The sequence below is a fragment of the Pleurodeles waltl genome, chromosome 4_1 (assembly GCF_031143425.1).
Source record: "Pleurodeles waltl isolate 20211129_DDA chromosome 4_1, aPleWal1.hap1.20221129, whole genome shotgun sequence".
NCBI classification, from domain to species: Eukaryota; Metazoa; Chordata; class Amphibia; order Caudata; family Salamandridae; genus Pleurodeles; species Pleurodeles waltl.
This window is the reverse complement of record NC_090442.1, coordinates 785,522,591-785,545,761: the sequence shown is the minus strand read 5'-3', so window position 1 is coordinate 785,545,761 and position 23,171 is coordinate 785,522,591. Positions and strand designations below refer to the sequence as shown.

Here is a 23,171-nt window from a genome sequence, read left to right as displayed (position 1 = left end):
CTATGAGTAGACTGGTAATAACGAGCCTTTGATCATGTGGTCATCAAAGTATAAGTGGTGGCATTATGAAAGGGAAGCAATGGCTTAGAAAAAGCTGGACCATCCTGTAAAATGTCTGTTAGAACATTTGTGTTAGTCTAAACAGAGGGTGGCTGTAATTATAGTGCCCCAGCTGCCCTCTGGACCACCATCACAAATGAGGCATTCTCTTCCAATGGCAGCCCAAGTGGCAGGAATAGTTGTGTCTCAGGCAAAATGTCAAGTTTAGTGGCATTCTCTAATTCACAGTAAAAACCATCAACAGTATAGCAAAGGGAGAGCACACCATCCCTATCATCCTCAACATCCTGTGGGGTCCCCTGCTCTGGCACAGACGCAAAGTCAGAACGATAAAGATAATGGAGCTTTTATTGGCAGGTATGACAAGGTAGAGGCCCTGGGATAGAGTCAGGTTGCATGAAGACCAGTTTCACTTTTGTGATTTTGTAGTTCAACACTGGTCATTCTCAAGCCAAAGTAGATTCAAGGGTCCAACATTGGCATTGACACTGGATTTTCTTCGCAAGCTGGTGTGGTTACCACCAACCTCAGTGTAGCAGGGACTGGCATCTATCTCATGGCCCGAGTAAAAGTCCAGAATGCGCCCCAAGACGACAGATGGCATTGGAGGATGGACCTCTTGTGGTAATCTAACTGGAGGTTCTTGTGGTTCCATGGGTCCTGATGGCACCCCAGAGAGAACTGTAACACACCGAAAATTTGCAGTATGGCCTCCTCTAAGAGCTCATGTCAAAGGGGTGCAATTTACAACGTGGCACCATTCAGTCTTCTCTTTGCAGTCAAAATGGTGGTATGGGGTAAAGACCAGCTTTGCTTTCTTATGCCTGTTAGAAATAGGTTTTCGGGTTGGCTGGGGTATACACCTAAGCCAGGTAGAACCCACCACTCTAGTCAGGGTAAGGGAGTTACACACCCAAGATAACCTCTGCTCACCCCCTTGGTAGCTTGGTACGAGCAGTCAGACTTATCCCAGAGGCAATGTGTAAAGAGTTTGTACATAACACTTGACACAATAAATACACCGCAAAGGAAACAAAACAACAAGTTATATAAATGGTCTAATGGTGTTTTATGCAGTACATTTTACAAACACGACGTATCAGTACTAACCTGCTACCCAAGCAGTTGTCAGAACATTATAAAGGTTACTAGTGCTCTGCAAAAATAAGCAGTAGTCAGGTAAACATATAAGTTACTGGTATTCTACAACAAAGCAGTAGTCAGATTGTTATTACCACCAAAAATGCACATGTCAGAATAAACCCACAATCATGAAAGGCAAGACATCAACAGGAATGCACATAAAAGGAACTATTCCCATCAGGCACCTGTCATAGTAGACACATTATTATGAGTGCCTAGACGTCATCATGAATGCACCTAACATGAAACATTCTGCACTGGTCATAAATATCCCCTGTCCTGCATGCCAAGGCGATCAGGTGACCATGCACCTCTATTAGAGAGTAGGTGGTGACCACTCTGTGAAACTACAATAGCCAAACGGGAGTCTCTGATATAGAAGTCACAGCGCCTCTGTGCCTCTATTCGATGTACTATGATAATATCCAGCCTCCATAAGCACAGGGAAAATCTTAATGGTGGTCCTTTGCAATGAGCAGGGACCTCCACACAATGACAACTGCAAGAAATGGCCCCCCAAAGTCCTTCAGACATTCTTCTCCCATGCCGAGAGGCCAGAACCACAGGCAGTCACCACAATTGTGTGGTGTGGCTTATCCCAAACACCAACATCGGAATGCCCTGCCTAACAGATATCTGGGGAGAGACCATTGGACGGGTAACCGGCGCCTTCTCCTTAGCGCTGCGGTCTCAGATGGACTCAGGTGGAGGGACCTCACCAGGGGCTCCGTCTGACGATGGCCGCGTGGCACACGGGGAGTGAGTGCCCCTCACAGCACTCCCGCTCCAGAGATTGCTCACTCCGTGCAGGGGGGCGCTCTGCTCGCACTCCCTTCCAGACCAAGGAGCGCGTGGCTCACAGTCACTTCCAGGTAACCGGCACCCAGCATGCACAGCTGAGAGCGCTCACAGGAATGTGGGTGGCTGGCTCCTCTGTCACTCAGGCCCAGGTCGCAGGGGTGTTTGGCCTTCCAAGTCAGAGCCAGCTTGTGCGCCCGGGGCACCCTAGGGAGGGCGCTCAACCGTGCTGCCCCCACCCCAATTGCTCACTTGTGCTCCGTGCTCCACGGGAAATGAAGCAGCACTCCTCATTCACGGTGTGTAGATAACCCAAAGCGATTTCCTCATGCTAATTTCTACAAGGATAAAGCACTCCTCTCGCACTAGTCCTTGATAAGAAGGGACAAGGAACGGGACACAGCACTTCCCCCGTGCTGGGCTCCTGGGGAGGCATAGGAGGGGGCACAAGAGGGTGGAGGGGGGGCAAACAGGCCAGCACACTTGACCAGAAGTCCCAGTGGTGGTTCCCAGTAGTTGCCCACAGAACGCTGGCAGCCCAGAGTCAGGCCGAAGGCTGGCAGCAGGGCAACTTGCAGAAAAGCAATCTAGATGAGTCCTTTAGGCCACCCAGCAACAGCTAGGCAGCAGGTCAACAAAAGAAGAGCAGTCCAGATGAGTTATCGTCTCTATCCAGTAGTCCTTCATTACTGTATAATTACCCTCTGAGACAGTGTTTCAAGATGGTAAAACTAATCTGCCATCAAGGCAGGCCTTTCTTAAGCTACATCCTTATTAAGGTGGGTTCTCCCACCTAACGGGCAAGATGGATTTTCCCTCCTTTTATGAGAAGAGCATGGCTGTCTGGCGGGTCCTGGGAATGAATAGGTGGAACCCTCTTTGGCATCCCCGTGTCAAAAGAGAGCAATAAAGCTGTTCTTTGTTCTGCCAACTGTTCCTGTACATTGCTATCTAGCTAATCTCTGCTAAATGATCAGTCGGCAATTACCACCCACTGGGTCTTCCTAGCCACAGCTGATTAGTCTTCTTGAGCACTGCCATTTGGTAGATGGTACATGTAAATGGTAGGTCTGTAGTCTCTGTTTTTCAGTGTGAGGGATCATTTAGATGAGCCCATCTTTTGTCCTGATCACCACTGATAGCCAGGCGCAGAAAGCTCACACATCTTTGTGCCTCTGTTTGGGGTACTCCAGACTAAAGACTACTCTGCGGTGGGGAGAATCACCCTGCACAAAGGCAGAGTCTACGCCCAACAACAGGTCAGCAAAAGAGTTGTACGAATATATTTGGTTGGCAGAGAGGGTGGCCTGCTATATAGTGAGCCAGTGAATCCTAAGCCAAGTGCTAGCAAGAGGCTAATGGTTCCACTAGTGCACAGGAACTTCCTGTTGTCACTTGCCCAGAAAGTGACCCTGGCAGGTCATCTATTCTGGTACGTTAGAAAGCCCAAGTATATGTTGCACCCTCTATTCTGCTGACTAGGGTTGAACAGAGACACACAGATTCTGCAGAACCTGTCACACTTACCAACTCAGTGGCAAGCTTTCCGGTAATATGATGGCACCATTAGTACCTCTACCAGTTATAGGTGTACCATTTGAGAGGGTGGGGATAGAACTAGTTTGTTCATTAGACCTCCCACCCCCTTTTTCTCAGCACCAGGCAACAAGTATTTCTTGTTTTTGGTGGATCATATCACCAGGTATCCAGTCGGTATCTCCAAAGGGAACAAATGCTAGGGTGGTACCTAAGCCTTTCATAGGGATTATTTCTAGAGTTGCATCTCCTAAAACAATAATTTCAAATGGGGGAATTAATTTAATCTCTTCTTGCATGAGAGCTATGTGAGAGTAAGCTGGTGTGATGTATAACGTGCTCTGCATACCATCTACATTTCAGTGGGTCAGTACAGAGGTTTAACAAGAACCCTAAAGAGAATGGTGGGGTTTTCCTGATCTCTGTTGTGGGAATTTCACCTGCTATAAGGAGTATCACTTTACACTAGGGCTGTGGCTGGAGAACAGCTTGGATAGGCCAGATGAAAGGACCAACACAAATTGGTTCTAGAAGTACAGAGAATCCACAAACTTGGTCTCCTGTCAATCTATAAAGGTGGGAAAGAATAGCCAATTTTTTCTAGTTCTCTTTTTCATCAAGAAAGGGGGTATTTTCTGTGCTGTGGAACCAAAGCTGCTGTCTGTCTGACAGCCAGTTTCCCAGAGTTGAGGGGACATCACCTGTAGTCTGACCTGGAAGGAAGAAGCTCTACCTCTGCCCTGGATCACCTGGAGGTTCATCTGCCTGCTGAGAGAGGGAAGGAGTGTGCCACCAGAGTACGAGATGGGATTGTCCATGGCAAGTGAGAAGTAGATGAGCACCAGAGCTTGAGGGTCCATCCACAGAGGAAGGCGACGGACAGCAACCTATGAGCTTCAGGGGTCAGATTGCAGTCTCTTCTGATAAGCTGTCAGCACTGTGGCAGTCTTGTGAAGCTGTGCCCAAGTGGATTGTGCCACTGCAACATCGTGAAATTGTACCCAAACAGAATGTGCCACTGTCACATTGCGAAGCTGTGTCCAAGTGAACAGGGATACTGTGACTTTGAACTGCACCTGACAAGACTGTGCTGCTAACCCCGCGGCAAGAGCTGTGGCTGGGCTGTGTTGCTGTAAGAAGAGTGCCTTGAGGAGATCTTAAGACCCTTAATCTGATATTCTATGACCACACTTTACCTGAAGCACAGAATCAGGCTTGCAACCAGCCAGAGACCTGCAACAATACTGAGGCCTGCACAGACTCCAGGTGCCGGCCTTTGCTGTGTATTTCACCAGAGTACTAGAGCACTCAACCAGTGCTCCTCCTACCTGAAGTAGAGTGAGCCAGATGCATGCTGCTCTTCCTTGCTGCTGCCAAAAAGTAGTCAAAACTCTGCAATTGTGAAACAAGGATTACTGGGTCTAATAAAGGAACTGAGCGTAATAGAGGGTGTAACACAACACCTGTGGCTGATACCTGCTCAAGATAAATCTTTAACATGGAAGAGGGGAGAGAACACGGGGAGGAGAGAAGGGCGTGGTTTACCAGCCAAACCTACGTACAGCTGTGCAGTTCTACTGAAGCCTCCATATCTAGGCCTGCAGTGTGTAGTTTTGAGTTTGTGTATATCAAAGTACTTCCTTTTAACCCCCAGGGTGCCTGGGGCGAGCTGGTCTCGTCCAGATCCACGGTTCCTGTGTGCCTGGGACAAGACCAACTCGTCCTGTACCCGGCCTCCCCCCTGTGGGCCTCCCTCCCACACCCCCAAGTCTGGGATGGAAGGGGAAATCGCTTCCCCTTCCACCCCCGAACCCCACTGAGATCTGATGACGTCTGCACGCAAATCGCGCGCTGACCTCATCAGAGGTCACCTGGGATCAGAAGCATGCTTCCAGCACGATCCCGGAAGAGAAATGCTTGTGCATTTCTCTTCCGACCGGGAGGTGCGGTGGGAGAGACAAGAAAGGAAAGGGAAGACCTTTCCTTTCTGGTCTCTCACAGCATTTCTGCTGCTCGATCGCGATGTGATTGGGCAGCAGAAGTGCCCACTAGACACCAGGGATTTTTTTTTTTTGTTTTGTAAATTTCAATAAGGGGAGTGGCCCCTTAGACAAGGGCCGCTCCCCAGAGGGGCCAAATGATTTTTAGGGCCCATTTCTGACCCCCCCCACCCCTGGGGGCAGAAAACCACTAGACACCAGGGATATATATTTTTTTTGTCAATTTTTATTTCTTTCATGTGTGGGGAGCGACCCCTTAGGCAAGGGTCGCTCCTTGGGGGCCAAATTATTTTTAGGCCATTTCTGTCCATTTCTTATAATTAGGCCGATCTGCACCCAGGGAGGGCAGAAAACCACTAGACACCAGGGATAATTTTTTATTTTGTTCATTTTTATTTTTTTATGTGTGGGGAGCGACCCCTTAGTCCTCCCTGGGGGCAGAAACCACTAGACACCAGGGATTATTTTTCTTTTTAATCATACTTGCGCATAAGGAGAGCGGCCCCTTGGGCAAGGGCTGCTCCCCAGGGGGCCAAATAATTTTTAGGCCATTTCTGCCCCACCCTGGCGGCAGATCGCCCTAATATGATATGAGAAAACCCCTAGACACCAGGGATAATTGTTTTTTTGTTTATTTTTTTATATGTTTGGGGGGGCAACCCCTTGGGCAAGGGGCAAATTACTCTTAGGCGACTTCTGCCCCCAGGGAGCGCAGAAACCACAAGACACCAGGGATTTTTTTTTTTTTTTTTTTTTTTTTTTTTTATACTAACGCATAAGGGGAGCGGTCCCTTTGGCAAGGCAAAATATTTTTAGGCCTTTTCTGCCCCACCCTGGGGGCAGATCGGCCTAATATGATTAGGCCGATCTACCCCCGGGGGGTTGGGGGGGAAGGGGGGCCCAAATAGCCAAAAAAAAGGCCTAGCACCTGATGGGGAAAGGGCCTGGCAGCGAAGGGGTTAACAAAGCACTGGGTTGGACTATCCGTTACTACGCTGATGGGTGATTTTTTTTACTTCAGAGCTTGAAGCACCCCCAGACTACCTCCTTGAAAAGCCTGTGATTGTTCTCAGTCACTACCACTGAGTCAAGTGCTGAAAGGGTTGTGCTCTGCACAGTTTGAGAGTGCCATAGTAGGACGGCCACTGGGACTTCAGCGGCAAACAACACCTGTTCCCAAGGCTGAGGCACAGTTTATCCTGCTTGCTCCATGCCAATACCCTCCTCCCCACTACCCCGAACAGGTTCTAACAGGTGTCTTTTGACAAGGTGTCTTGAGTCTGTCCCACAAACCACGGTCTACCAGTGAACTTGCATTTATTACTACTCAGTATTTACCTGTACCTTTACCTCCTTACATTATTTACCAGCGCATATTCTGTGGTCAGACTAATGCCTTGATTGCTTTTCAGATCATGTGCTGTTGTGAATAAATTAATCTGAAACATGGCTGTATCATTACGGTCATGGAAAAAGTATTGTTCTCTGCTCTTGCCTCAAATATTGCTAAACACTCTGGCCAAAATAGCTCACGGATAATAGAGAAAGACAAGGCATCCTATTTAAGCCTTCTTCTAAATATAAACAAATCAGTGACACGCTTGATATGCATGTCCCTGTGGAAACAAAAACAACCTAACTAAATTTCTCAAATATACGTGAGTCACCTCCTCCCTGAAAGTACATCTTACATAAGCTTGAACATAACTGGAGAGTAAAATATGACAAAGTACCTAAAAATCTTTTTCGAGGACAGTTACACCTCATCAGGGAGGCTAAGAAGCAGTTCTCGTCTGTTTTTGACTGTCACGTTTTCTATTGCTGAATATTACCAGAGGAAATCTTTCTAAATTTGGAATCATTAACCATTTCAGCTAAATGGGACCTTCACTGGAACCAGAGTCTCTTTGTTTCTTTCATTAAGGTCAAGAAAATCAGAGACAGAATTTCTTCAGAGATTTCTGAACCTTCTGCACTTTTTGTAGAGAAGTGCTCATCAGGAAACCCTGTGTTTAATGACTTTTAAGCTCTTTAGCAATTAGACTTAGAGAAGTTGTTCACCTTAAGCAAACCTACAGGGTCCTTGAGGACTACTGTCCTCGTAAAACCTTGCCCTTTGTAAAAACTTGCTGATAGTTACGTTATTGATGCTGCAAATTAGAAACAATTCCTTGAGTTCAGAGAAGTGGCAACAGAACTTAATTTCAATGCAATCCGTCCCTGGCTGAAAGAACCCCACAATCTTTAACTATCTATTGCTCTCCCCCTTTAAACTGCCAAAGATGGCAGGAACCAGGCAAATACAGTTTCGCTGAGGTATATTCTTTGTTTGATCTCAGCAGTTTTTCGGTCGAGATTCAGTACTGTGGCAGTGATTAGAGCTTCAGATGATTGCTGAGTGCATTCAACAATGCCAAACATCAGCTTGAGGGGTCAAGGTTTGGAATTAACTAGATATTTCATTCTAAACAAGGAATAGGTCACCTCCTCTCCCAAGCCTGTTTCAAATCTTCAACGTTAGTCAGTTTCCACATACATCTATGTGTATGATACACAAAACCCTTTGAATGTCAGCCAGTGAAAGTGTAACGGTGCAAGGGATCCCAAGGCCATATGTTGGTCCATAGGCACAAAGTTGCCTTTAACTCGCCATGAGCCTCTGTTAACAGAGATTCCTCATATCTCTGTGATACAACTATGTGCATGGATCAGTAGATGTTTGCTGCAGAATAGAGACTTCGGTGTCATGAATGACCTAAGTGTTGTCTTTCTTCCCTCCCATTAAAGCAGTTTCTAGAGCATAACCTTTCCACCCACGACTTCTTTGCCATTTTTGTTTTTCTCCCAAAGTTATGGAAATGAATACTATAATTCAAACATTGACTGGTGCAGTGGTAAGTCTATTCGACTGACACCATGAGCAGACATCAAATATTTAAAATAAATTTAGGCGGCATGAGTCCTCCTGTGGCTCAGGAAATAGGACGTATGCCCACAAAAATCAAAAAGTTTAATTGGCGGCCAACCTTTATGCATGGAATTTTTGATACTGCCGGCCCTCCCTTAAATCAGAATGATATTCCAGGTATGTGCCATCTTTGAGACTCTGCTTCTTCTTCTGCTGCGGTCAGTGCCCCAGTTCAGGCCAGCTACATTGCGAAGGTTCTGCTCCCTACTAGACAGAATTAGAGCATAATCTTTTTAATTAGATCTGGATTTCCCGTTGGTCCTAATATAGTTTCTTTAGCACCAAGAGACCAGTTACAGGGTAAATGTTGAGCTATATCCGTTGCCAGATAACAGAACAGGATAAAATGTAAGAAAATCTACTGGGAGGCCAAATTACTTTATTTATACACTTTGCTCGCCAAAAGGTCGCTATGTCGGGCATTCAAAGGGTACTCCAGGTGTCAATACGTTTGAAATTACAGTAAGACCTAGTAACTATACCAAGTAAACTTAATCTCTAATCAAGTCTTGGTTTTATTTAAAAGGAATAGATAATTTGATTGCATATGGAAAAAGTAGTGAAGTTAAACTAGTGAACAAACCAGAAGGTTGTAGAGAGGCTGGGATATGACCCCAATACAGTTTCATAGGCCTTGCGCTGTAAAGTGCCACATTTTTACACAACATTGGACTAAGAGGGGCTGGTATGTAACTTCTCAGCAATCTTCATAAACCTTTGGTTTCGCTCCTCGGACTGTGATTTTGTTTACAGAACCAATGTCAATGGAACAAAGGTACAAAAAGGAATGCAGCAATGTATCTAGTCTGCTATTTCATTTCATTATTCCTGGCACTGGGTTCACACCAGTTTGAGCTGTGGCCGCTAAGAATCTGCCAAAAAGGTCGCAAATGCCAGTGATATTTATAACACTCAAAAACTCACCTCTCAAAAGTGAACCACACTTCCTAGCATCTGAAAGTATTGGTTCTGGGAGACCCAAATAAGTAATTACCAAAGGTTGATGTCCATCTGGCAGGGTCTCCTGAGCTCCTGCCAGCCAACTAGACTCCCAGTCAAAGGTTTTTTTTAACTGAGGCTAGGAGGCACAATCTACTTGAGCCACAAATGGGTTAACATTCAAGCTTGTATCTGATGACCAGCTGGTCACAGGTGAAATTTGTATCTGGCAGCCACTCAAAGGAACTTGGAAAACAAAGTGACCTACTGGGTGCCACTAGCAACTGGGATTTATGTTTAGGGAGCAGCCATTTCTTTAACTAGCAATGACTTTGGATCCAATAACAGTAGGAATGTTCCAAATTGATCCAGATTTGCGGCATCCTCGTCAGCCAATGAGACAGTACAGCAAGTCCTCATGTGAAAAATGAGACACTACCGCAAGTCCTAATGTGAAAAGGAAAAATTCCTTCACGCCTCTCAGGATTTGAAGAGGGTTCCTAAAAGCACACACAAAGTCCAGGACGGCACATGCTAGCTCATGGTGGTACAGGCCCACAAAAGGCACACTTCTTAAGAGTATACTGCACGACCCCCTTCTGCTTGAGGCAAGTGCCTTTGGTTATGACAAGCTGAGGTGCCAGAACCACATTACTCCTAGACGATTCACTTCTGCTAGGTTATCTTCGCCTATTATAGTGCTCAGAGCCCCGCTCCTTTCCACACTATGCAGGTCTTACATACATTCCTAAACTGCCACCAGCCTCAAAGGTCAGTATGGATATTCTCAAGTCATAGTTGTGACAAAAAGTCATCCTGTTCTGTGCAACAGCTCTTCAAGGAGCCCAGACGAATATTGCCTACTGGCTGTAAGACGTCAGATTTTATCTCAAAGTGGGTACAACAAAGGTATGCCAAAGCCAGTCAGAATCCATGCTACCCTTTAAAATGTGAACGCTACCTACAAATGGGACAGTTCGTTTTCATGGGCTCTTACCAAAGGATTCCATAGCAGAGGGGAAGGTGTAGGCATCAACTGGAGAAGAAATGTTAATTCAACAAGAGACCTTCCAGAGTTCCAGGACAATGTCTTTCCATCCCTTGTCAACAAGACACATGTCAAATGGTAAAGGAGAACTCAAGTGAAGTTGATTTGTAGATATCTTGGGAGACCATATGTGGATGTAGAATCCTCTAGCCTCTACAAGAATAAAGAAAAGGTTGCATAAGCATTGTTTTAGGCACTATTCATTTGGAGTTTCATAGGTCACACTTCATACTATAGTAGAACTGCCATCCATCCATCCAACACATGTATATTTTGTCGGCCACATCACTTGTACATGCATACACACAACCCCAATAAAGGGGAACCTTATATGTTTATTCAGAGGGGTGAAAAAGGCACCTTTCCCACCGCGCAAGGAGTTGAAACACCAGATACCATGACAGTAGATTTAGTCACCACCATTCTATCCATAATCTTGCTTGAGAAGCAGCAGGTATTATCCTCTATGGGTTGAAATGCCCCTGGGTGTACCCATTGGCTGACAGAGCAACATAGTCTGCTGAAGAAAAAATGAAAAACATGGAGCGGATTACTAAGCAGAGATATGAGAACAACTACACAATGCAGGACAGTAAAGGTCAAACGAGTTGGAAGTTCCCTTACCATTCTATGGCTTTCAATTCTTTGTACTCTCTTGCCACACTCTAAGGTAATTAGAATACAGCATCCATGCTATGATGCCCAGCTAATGAATAGAAAAACAGTTTTGCATCATCTAATCTCAGACAGAGGGTGTGCACCTAGGCCAAATTTTTGTTCCAGAGAGTTTGGAATTTAACCAAGTCCTTTAAAGGGTCCTGTGACTTGCAACACAAGTTGCGTATCACCGGCACAGATATGAAAAACATATAGGAAACAACTGTAACAATGTTGTAAGGGCAGGGCTTTAGAGGTTAAAGAGAACAAGGGATAAACAGGACTACTGCAGAACACCACAGGTCAACTTTGATGTTCCAGAGATGACCTTTGTTACACATCTCGTCTGATTTATCAAAAAGAAGTGAAACATTTGAAACTTTTTTATGGGACCTCTGCCACCAGTCGATATAAAGGAAAATCACGATCCTAGATGTAAAAAAAGTCTGAAAGGTTAATTGTCTACAGGAGCACTAAATAATTGTCAAATTTCCTGTCTCTGCCTGGAAACCAAACCGGATGTCTTCAGTTTGGCGTAAATACTCTCAATTGCTGGGAAACTGGCAAACTGACACTATTGCTACGATTTTCAGACGGAATGGGATATTAGAGATTGGAAGGTAGTTACTTTGCCATTTTAAAATATTCCCTGTTCCACTGAATGGAATGGAACAGGCATAGAAAACATGGAAGCTAATGCAGATCTTCACTGACCAGCATAGAGCCGAGGCTTTAGCCCTAGGACCGCCTGTTACTACTTGACCTATTACATGGGGCTTTATTACTACCTAATGCTTTTCTTATCTTTTAGGAGCTTAGATTATTGAACACTGTTGTATTAGTTATTAACACATTTTCTCCCACCTTCTCTTTTCCACATACATTTGGACCCTATATGGATTGCTCATCTTGTTCCTTCTTTCATGTAATCTTCCACATCATCCTCCACACCCCTCCTTGTTTTCAGTATCAAGTGTTTTATTAATCTGTAAACCCAAGAGATTTGTTTTTGTCTCTATTTGGTTCTCTCATTATACAGCCCTTTTTTCTCATGTTTTCCTTCTGGCTTTGCTTCTTTTTAGTTATTGTCTTGTTCTGTCTGGTACTCTCACTGGAATTGTGATGCATTCCCCTTTTTCCAGGTGCTCAGTTGTCCCCTTGGACATCAGGGTGTTCTCCTTTTCTGTTTTTTCATAATTCGTGGACCTCAGTCCCTGTATTTATGGAGGATATTTTCCTCCTTTTTTTCTTGCTATTCTCCCTTTCCTTTCCAATAGGTTTTTGCATGCATTTACTAAGAGTCATTTGTAGTTAATGTTTTTGCTACTTGCTATGCAACTTATAACAGTAACGTGGAATGTTAGAGGTTTGAAAAGCCCAATAAAATGACAGCGAGCATTGTCTCAGTAAGCCTGCTTGAAATGCCACATAGCTTTATTACAGGAGGCACATCTAATGGAGTCAAAAATTACTAAACTAAAAAGCAATGGATCAGTGAAATCTTCTTCTAAATTTTTGTCTCCAATAAAAATGGTGTGACTATTCTCCGTCATAAGTCTCTCATCATTTCAGTGTTCTTCAACATCAGGATTCAAAGGGACAGTGGTTACTTGTTATACTCAACATAGACAATATCACTCTCACCAAACTGAATATTTATGGTCCAACTCATCCTGACCCAACTTTTTGGCAGAATCTCTTGCACCATCTCTGATCTCACCACTGTCAATCTTTGGTGGGAAGAGATTGTAATTAAATTGTAGGTCCATTCATGGACAGGAAGTCTACATCAAGGTTTGTTCCCCACACATCCTAAAAATACAATCCCTCAACATTCACTGGCCGACTCTTCGAAACTCTGCAACCACAACCTGCAGGAATACTTTTTGTATTCACCTACATATCATTTGCGTTGTTCTATTGATTACATATTTCTGAGTAAAAGTTCATGAAAACATTTAGTTGATTTGGAGATTGGTTCGATATTCATCTCAGACCTGGAGTGGAAGGATCTGGAGATCCTTGCTGGTACTCACAATAAATCCTGCTGGAGATTCAATAACGTTTTGCTTTCGGGCCCATCTTTGCTCACAGCATTTGTCAAGAAATACTTCTCTATTAATCATCATGGCCAAACACAGTTTAATTTTGTCTGGAATGCCTTTAAGGCGGCTTTGAAAGGTTTTATCATGGGATTTGTCTCCACCAAAAAGAAAATGCTTCTTGGCACACATAAAGCAACTGGAGCATAACTACTATGCTTTTAAAAATAACTATTCGGATCTGGACGCTTTGATGGCAGCCAAGAATAAATTTAACAAAATTACCACTGAGCAAGCATGCAGGACACTCCTTAAACTTAATGCCAGATCCTATGGTGGAAACATCAGAGCTGGTCCCCTCGTTACCTAAAATGTATGAAAAAAAAGTCTTCTATGAAATCCAATATTAGTAATTCAGGTTATTAGCTCTTCCATTACATTGATATTGTAGTGCGCTTCCCTTCATACTATAAAGAGTTACACGCCCCTGAATCCACAGCATCAAAGGGAACTCTTAACACTTTTTCCCCAAACTTAAACCCAAACCTTCATCTTCTCTGGTCTTCTATACCTTATAAACACCTGCACAAATTGATTAATTTGATTTGGCAGTTCATCTTCTATCTAAGGGCAATGCACCCGGCCCAGATTGCTGTACTGTTGAATATTACCTTCACTTTTCAAAACTCCTCTTTCCCAAGCTTTTCAAATTACTTCGACACTTTACCAATCTGAACTCCTCTTCTGCTGAAGCTACACTGTCTCATTCCTAAAAAAGATTGGGTTTGGCCCTATGCAATAATTCTAGGCTCATCATTAATTAATACTGATTGTGAGACATTTGCCAAGCATTCGCTCTATGATAACTTCCCATTATGCCTGGTTTAATTGATACTGAGCAATCTGGTTTTATCCCTTTTAGGAATATTGCAGACAATGAATGTGTATTTTTATCTAATATTAATAAAGCTCACAAAATACAGGACTCTTTGGCAGCATTATCTGTGGATGCAGAGAAAGCTTTCGATGGGGTGAATTTACAATTCCTTTAGAAAGCTTTGCAGTGGCATGTCACTGGCCCACATTTTAGACATCTTATTTCTTTGCCATACACCTGATCACAGTCACCTGTTAAATTCAATTGTATACAGTCCCCTTATTTTTATTTTAACAGAGGAACTAGAGAGGGCTGTCCTCTGTATCCCCAGCTGTTCATTTTAATTTTTGAGCCTTTCCGTCATCAATTAAGGAATTCAGAGATTTTTTTCTAGGTTCTAAATTAAAGATTTCCATGGTAAATTTACTGCTTACGCTCGTCTTGCCTTTTCATGAACTTAATATTTTTTTCTGAAGCCTTGGGCTACAAATTAAATATCAACAAATCTGAGGTAATGCCACTTCATAAATAATGTATCAAGCAACCCTTTATTGAGGGAGGGCTATAATGGAATTCTACTAAAATTAAATGTTTAGGTATACGGCATTGTAAAACTGTTAAGGACACGGTATTAGAGGCTCTTTTAGCTAAACTACACCACTTCTCTCAGAAATGGTTCCCAGTATCTGTTTCATGGTGGGGTTGTTTGTATTCCATTAAAATGATGCTCCTCCCCATTATTAATTTCTATCTCATGTTGTTACCTAGTAAGATATCTAAAAGACTCTTTGGCTCGGTTGACAAAATTCTCTCTAACTTCCTCTGGAATGGGAAAGCACCTAGAATCTGTTTGCTAAAATTAAAACTTCCTAAGGTTTCAGATGGTGTTATTTCCATGACTTGTACCACCTGTCACAGGGCCTTTGGCATAGGCAAATGCAATGCTAATTCTCCCGTCTTTATTCTCCCAATAAATTATGGTTCTGTTTGGAGGCTGCTCTTTTGCTGCCCTTCATCCACAAACATATTCCTTTATGTCCATTCCACCTAAGTTTTGGCTACCAGCCACTGAAACACAAGCCACTGCCTTACTGAAACCCCTTCTTGTCTCTCCACTTACTTCCTCTAATAAGTTCTTAAACAGTCCTATTTGGCATAATAATTGGCTTAAGAACAAAATAGCAAAACACTGAAATGGAAAGCATGGATGGACAAGGGCTTATTCCTCACCTTACAACAGATATGGTCTGGTTCCCTTATATAATTTACTGAGTTATTTACCTTATAAGATCTCCTATATTCCCTGCTAGCCCAGTATAATGAGCTCACAGCCCCAGTTTGAACTGCTTTTCACATGATTAATCTCTCCAGTTTCCTCACACACTAGCTCACCTCCTGACCCGCTCTCATCATCTGTGCCTTCTAAGGCAGTTACCATTTACAAATGACTTAGAACACCGGACCCAGACATGGCTAAAACAATAATTGAAACATTGTGGGAGCCTGACTTACATTCTGTATGACCTTTCTCTATATGATAGTCTAACTCAAACTGTTTTTTTTTCATGACTTTTTTACACTCCTGTTCGTCTTTGTAAGGCTAAACGTGTCCACCATGACACTTGCTGGCGTTGTGATACTCACCAGGAACATACTTCTACATGTTTTTTCTTGTCCTACTTTCTCAACTTCTTGCACGCTAATTTGGAAACAAATTAATGATATCACTCAGGTAGTTCACATGCCCTTTTAACATGAAGCTTTGTTTTTGGTACGGCTTGCATATTATTTGATCTTCTAACGGAATACTTGGGAAATTTCTAGATCTTTTGATTTCAACTGGCAATTACCTCCAACTGGAAACTCTACCAATATTACACTCCAATCCTGGTGGAACTTAGTATGTCATCACTGCAGGCTAGACAGACACAGCCTCAGCTGATTACAGTTATCAGTTATGTGTAATTGGTTATAGATGCACTTACCTATCTCACATTGGTATGCCTGTTGCTACTGTTCATTCCAATTAATTCTATTCCTTATTGTATTCAATGTTCAACATGTTCTGTTTTTTTTGCATTTGATATTTTTTTCACTTAGATTATTTCTTAGCATTACTATTTGACTCATAATATCCATTCTTCATCTTTTTTCCCTATATCCTTCTCGTTTCATCTCTTTCTCTTTAAATTGAAATTCCTTTTTTTTTTTATTTGGATTGCCTTCATTTGTTCTTTTACATTTTTGATTTGCATAATTCTCAGGACTGTTTACAATTCAATGTGCTTCATACTGCAACCTGGTATTATATTTATTACTGTTCTCTAACAAAATCTTTAAACTAAAAGGAAAATCTACTATCAGAATAGGATCAGATTGTGTTTCGAAGAAGGAGATGTGCAGGGTAAAAAATGTATCAAGTCGTACTTGAAGCATTATGAAGAGCCTGGGGAAAGGTATAATACCACAACAAAGACAGGCTCCAATGCTGGATGGATAAAACATGGCCACTAACTTAAAAGTTGTTAAATGTTTTATGCATGCATGGTTAACTTTAAAATTTTACTTGAATAATCAAGTCCAAGAATTAACAGCAGTGACAAGAAATAGAGTTATATGTACATCATGAAAACATAAGAAAGCACCATAGAGATACAGTCACACTAAAAGAACCAAGAAATACTGCAACTAACCTGGAACAAAATAAATATTCGGAAAAACAACTGAATCAAAATCACAGTCAATAAAAATGAAAGGCCTGGCAACAATGGACTGTTCTTTCATTTTTCATTTATCTGTTTAAAGCACAGCAAGAAGTGCTGTGGACGAGTATAGAGTTAACAAAGCTGTTCTGTCATACAATCAGTTTAAATCCCACTTTTGGACAAGCATAACCACCACTTGAACCGCGTGTGGGAAAGTTTAGTTTTCACAATTGATTAAATGGAGATCTGCAACAATGACACAGAACACAGAATTTGAGAAGACTGTTTTATTATGAAATAGCTTGGTAATATTCTGGTCTCTATATGAAGGTATCAGTTTCATTCCCAGAGTCACCTGTGCAAGAAGCAGGCCTAGGAACCCCTCATGGCTTCTTCAAGTTTAATGGATAAAACTGTTATCTATTACCACTCCTGCACCATTAGTCCAACCATCAAAATCCATGCAACAGGGATGTCTTGTTAATCGTAGATAGATACACATTTTATGTGACGAATTTCTGGAAAATTAAGAAATACTCAGAGTACAGTAACCACAAGAGTAACAGTACAGAGGTGTTGAGGGTATTAAGCTATGTAACAATCTTGTAATTTTTAACAAAATAAGAGATGGCTTTTAGCTATATTTTGTCACCATTGTAGAACATTTCATTTGTTGAAAACCTTTTAGGGGGGTTAGACACTGCTTGGTAAGGTCACTAAATGCACTGCACCACAAGGCCATTTTGGTATTTTGCCCTGGTCACCAATGTAATCCATAGTAGAAGAAATCTTGGTTCCCCTTCATAGCTTTGCCTCCCTTTGATTAAAAAGCAATCCAAGACCAAAAATATATTAACTGTTGAAGACTGTATTAGCACCAGGAAACACAGTAACAAAGAAATGTTAATTGATTTTTGAAGGGAATGTAAATAGCTCAATATTCTTTTGAAGATTAACATCTGCCTTTAAAATAAAATAATTTTACGTAGTGAAGAGGTAAGTGGGCTGTAAAAAAGTCAGGAGCCAATCAGTATGTAGTGACTTGACAAAGAAAAGCCTATGTGACCTTAATTTCCTTTCACTCTATCCCCTCTAGAGGCATTAGGTAATATGACACACAAGAATAGTTTTGAGGATACCACAGAGTACAATGAAGTGGGAAGTGTGACTTAAATTAATAAAATCTGGTTAGACATTTGTTCTTCAACCACTGAAACCTTTTCTATCTTCCTTAACACATCTTTAAGAAGTTATCACTACGGCCATGAGTTTAATGTCCCCAAACTTGGTAAATTATCTTGTGTGCATGATATGACTTGAACAGAGGGATGATAAATGACTAACTCTGAACCAGCCTGCCCCCACTCCAACAGATACAGAGTCAAAGGAGCTTCTCCCAGCATTAACGCCTTCAGGACATCTGCCTTGATGTAAATGCCTCCTTTTTCAGGCAAGGAAGGATGGCAGAGATCTGCTTGTTTCAAATGTATTCCAAGAGCACAAGTGCAAATTACTAAAGATAAATTACTTCAGGGAGGCCTGTGTCGAATCACAGAAATACCGATCTAAACATGAACTGCAGATACTTGTGAATCACAGTGGGCTCTTCTTGAACACTTTGCTGATTTCTGTTCAATTCAGCAATCACTTGTTAATCTTCTGCATCTGATTTTCAAGACTTCTTAGAGTCGGAGCCACAGCTGAGTGGCTATTTCTTCACCAGTAACCTAATGTCTCCAGCTTTTTCCTTGCACAACCATATGGTCGTGGTACTAAAATAGCTGTTATTCCCACCATTACTGCAAAATGATTATGTGTTCTCTGATATGCACCTGTTGCTCCATGCGCAAGGCATCTTCCCGCATCAGCATGTCCTCCTTCATGTGCATCTGTAGGTGTTTGGTAAGGTGAGATGATCGGTTGAACCTCTTGAAACAAACATTGCAAAGATATGGTTTCTCTCCCTTGTGCAATTTCTGGTGTGTCAGCATGTTTGCCAAGCGGCTGAAACTCTTCCCGCATTCATCACAAGTATGTGGCCTCTCCCCGGTGTGCAGTTGCTGATGCGTCACCAGATGCGAGGAATGGCTGAACCTCTTGTCACACTGATTGCATGGATAGGGCTTTTCCCCAGTGTGCATTCGCTGGTGGGTTTTCATGTTGGACAAGCGACTAAAGCTCTTCCCACATCTACCACATGCAAATGGTTTCTCCCCCGTGTGCACCCGTCCATGGGTGATCATGTTTGCCACGTCACTGAAACGCTTGCCACATTCACTACATTCATAGGGTTTCTCCCCAGTGTGTGTCCTCTGGTGGTTCACAAGATTTGAAAGTCGGCTAAAGTTCCTTCCACATTCAATACAAACATGCGTTTTTTTCACTCCTTTCTTTCTCCCTGGCTTGTTTGATTTGTGAACATCTGTTTGGAGGCTGGGTGACTGATCTGGATATTCAATGCGTCTTCGTTTTTTCTCATGCCTGATCTTTCCCTTAGAGTTATTTTCCTGCTCTGCTTTTCTTTTGAATTTTCCTGAGGTGTGCTTTGGTATTATCCCTTCATCCCAAGCTTCGATATCCTTCTTCAACCTTTTTCTAGGTTCAGGTTCTGTTTAAAAAAAAAAAAAAAAAAAACACAGTTCAGGCAATTCAGGTGTCTTACAAAACAACTTTAATTTAAAGTCAAGTTTATTGTTACTGAAAGGTTGTGGTGCTCAGAATTGACTGCCAGAGGCTGACTATTTCCATATATTACTTCCTGTGACCCGACAAGCTGTTATCAACTGTGAAATAATGGTTCAAATATTCAGTTCTGTGACAAAAATGACAAACAATGGTGGATACGTGTAAGAAAAAACATGCCTCTTGTAGAGTTTGAATCACCAAGCATGATGAATGTTTAGTACAAACAACTCTAGTGATCAACCACCTACACACAAAAAAAAACGTATTTATAGTTTCTATGGTGTTCATGTTGTTTAGCTTGCCTACCTTCCTTCCTTTTCTCTTACAGTATCTGAACATTTCATTATTCTGGCACACACTTTGAAAGTTGTTACATCATTAAGTTACTTTCTGATTATTATTTTTTTACATGCAAGAATGTGGAGGAGTTTATGTTAATCTCTAAAACGGGATATTATGATTATCAAAAACAAGGGAAAATTAATACTAATTAGTATTTTGTTAAACTGTGTTATGAATTCCAGTTCTAAAGTATTTCTACTGTTAAAATTGTCAGGTTCTCATTAAAAAAAAAAACTTAAAATTTGACTCTTGAGGGTAGCAAAGACCAGGCAACAGTAAAGGCTGAAGGAGAGTTTTGCAGCTGTCTTCTCCATCAGTGATACTTGTATTTCTGTTGTACATACATATAGTATTGATGGAGAAGACCAGGAGGCGGGATGAGAGTTGGCACAGCAATCAAAATAGGAGCTGCAGCTAATACCACTGCCACCTCCGGCAACCTTCAGATGAATGAATACAAGACCCTGCTGGCTAGTCCAGATTTTCCGTTCTCCTATACCCTAAAGCATTTGCTTCTTCTCTTGCATCACAGTGCCTGCACCCTTGGGCCCTATCAGGTGTGAAGGTTGTTTAGGTTGGGAGAGCATGGCGTTGTTGTCCTACACACCATTAGGTGCCAAAAAAACTGCTTCGGACAATTAATTTCTGCTAAAGTGATATGTACCTTACATGCAGGTCAAGGCCATCTTGGCAGTGACAGTAAGGAGATATGAAAAAATATATGGCAGGCTCTAAGCATCTTCTCTCACTTTCTCCTTGTTGTCCCCATCTTCCTGTCACCCCATTCCCGAAACAAAAAAAGCTGCTGAACAGTAGATAATTGTTATTTTCTTTGCTCTACACTGTACAATGACAACAAAGCCTGGTTAGTCATCGGTGAGCCTCGAAGTACCCCCATAGAAATAAATAAACAAATGGAACCTCTAAGTAGATTGCCTCCATAATTCCAACAAAATATTAAGCAAAAAGCTATATCTTAATAGAGAAAATAAATTACATTACACAGGGTGTGCCCAGTAACAATCAGAATCTGGGTCTACTACATATAAATTTGCAAAGTGATGCTGTTGGGAACTGACAAAACCCCTTTTTGAAAAAAGAGTTTCTGAACTCAGAAAAAAGGATGTCAAAAGGCATCCCCTTAACGATGTATGCATTGACTACCCACAACACTATGAAAGAAAAGCAAACTGTATTAGGCAGTGTAAGCCAAACAATGCCTCACTTAAGTGTGTTCCATTATGTGAAAAGCTGTGCAGTGAAAGTGAAGGTGAAGTCACAATAAAATGCATATACAACATGTATTAACTCAAAGAAACAGCTTAAAGGATTGCAATTTGATTAAAAGGATGAAGGTTCCCTTATTTCCCCCTCCTGAAAGCCTGCAGACATCCTGCTTCTCAAAAACAATAAGCAACGTCTTGCACATGCAAAACTGTGCGTCAGCAGCTACGCCACACCTCCTCCAGGTACACATCCTGATCAGTATCCTAAACTAAATGAGAAATCGAAAGCCTACTGTTTTGCAGTAAATGAGTCACCATAAAGGTAACTTCTTTCTGGCTCCCTCTCCTTCCAAACCTATAGATGGATTTCACAGCATGGTTACAGAATCAATGCAGGGAGATAAGAAGGCAATCACTCACTGAAGCAAATACAAATTCTCAAGAGTTACTGGTCAAAATGTCTTGTCAAGTAACAGTGAAAGCTTAGTACTTGTGGAACATATTCAGGTAGCTGGTCCTTATTTCAGATAGTTATGCGCCTGGAGAATATGAAAGTAAGCAATATGTCTGACTGGAACGGGGCAGACCTTTGATAAAGAGACATTTCCTGGAAGGAGTAATAAGAAAGAGCAAAGGGCCATCCCTTAATCCATGGTTAGTTGATCTTTGCACACGCAGAGTGTAAGGTTATACCCTGAAGAATGTGCAAGATGCCCTCTAACTACAAATAAAGGGCCAGACTATAGCCACAAGCATGCCTGAGCATATAGGGTATTTATCCTTACAGGAACTTGGAGGAACAGGGGAATGGAGACAAATGGGCATTCCAGCATGAGACTTTCACCCTAGGACCTACTGGCTTTTGCACATTCATGAGACAAGGTTGGTTATTTTAAGTTGTTCTGCAATGCAAATGCATCCAAATTTGCTTGACTTCAACACTCGAACAAGGACTGCCCATCTGACGTCCCATGAACCTAGTGAGTTTAGAGGCCTCGTGCAGCAGTCTGCTTTGATTTACTTTAGACATGTCATGTGACAGACACGGCATAGAATATCCTGCAGATCCATTGAAAGCCAGGAGAGTGGTGGGGGAAGGAGTGCCACCCACCCTTTGAGAATATACAGGAACTAGGTTATTGTCAGTGAGGTTTACCCCACCATAGACAGGACCACTGGATGGAAGGCCTTTAAAAGGACAGAAAGTCTGTCTCCTCCTTGAATAAATGTACATTTAGCATCCTATTTACATTTAGCGTCCTAATAGGTCTTACCCATTAAGCACTGATGGAGAGGTCACTGCATCTGAAATCAAAGTTGCCTATTGTGACCGTTATTTGCAGACATTTCAAGTAAAAGGCAACATTCTGCCAATGTTTCGGTGGGGGAGGCCCTTGAAGGGATGCAACTAGAGGTTGTAGACGTAGGCTGGCTGTTGAGTACCTTGTTCCACTTTGCCACGTGGAGCTACAGGGATTGCACAACCTGCAGAACACAAGGGGCTACCTCGGTGCAATCTAAGAACTTTAAAAAAACAGAAGCGTCTTAAGGATTCCCAGCTTCCATTATGGGTATCATTTTAATGGAAATGAAGACTCTTGTTACTTTTGGAAGGAAACTGGATCCTATAAACTGAATACTAAATTCTCTTCTAGGTCACAAGATTACTTTTTTTTTTGGGGGGGGGGGGGTTTGTTTGCATGTGTGTTTTGTTTGCGGAGGCATCCCCTTGGGCAAGGGTCGCTCATGGGGGGCTCATTACTGTTTGCCATTTCTGCCCCCAAGGGGGGAAGAAAGCCCACCAGACACCAGGGAAGATTATTTTTTTTTTCACACAAAAGAGGGTGGGGGTATAGTCATACCTCCAACCCAAATAAAAATGGGGACAAAGTTGTTCTTCCCACCGGTGGGCAGATGGACCCATTTATTGGGGGGAGGGAGGAGCAGAAAGCCTACTAGATGCAGAGAATTAAAAAACAGTGGGGTGGTGGCTACCAACCAGTATGAGCATGGTTATGCCCCTACCCCAACTGAAGGGGGTAACAGTCTTTCAGCTCTCCCCCGCACACTAAAATATCTTATCCCAATGGCAAGCATGAGGACAATTGATTATTTGGGGCCTACCCACATAAGTGAGGTACCATT

The 23,171-nt window shown here is 42.4% G+C and overlaps 1 protein-coding gene across 1 annotated transcript in view; it reads right to left on the bottom strand.

The window, feature by feature from the left end:
- Nucleotides 1-17,048: 17,048 nt before the first annotated feature.
- Nucleotides 17,049-23,171, bottom strand: part of LOC138288177 (uncharacterized) — a 190,128-nt gene continuing 184,005 nt past the window's right edge. Inside the window, exon 4 of the mRNA XM_069229501.1 lies at nt 17,049-19,381. Coding sequence (XP_069085602.1) covers nt 18,570-19,381 — 812 coding nt within the window. The 3' untranslated portion in view covers nt 17,049-18,569. The remainder of the gene's footprint in view (nt 19,382-23,171) is intronic.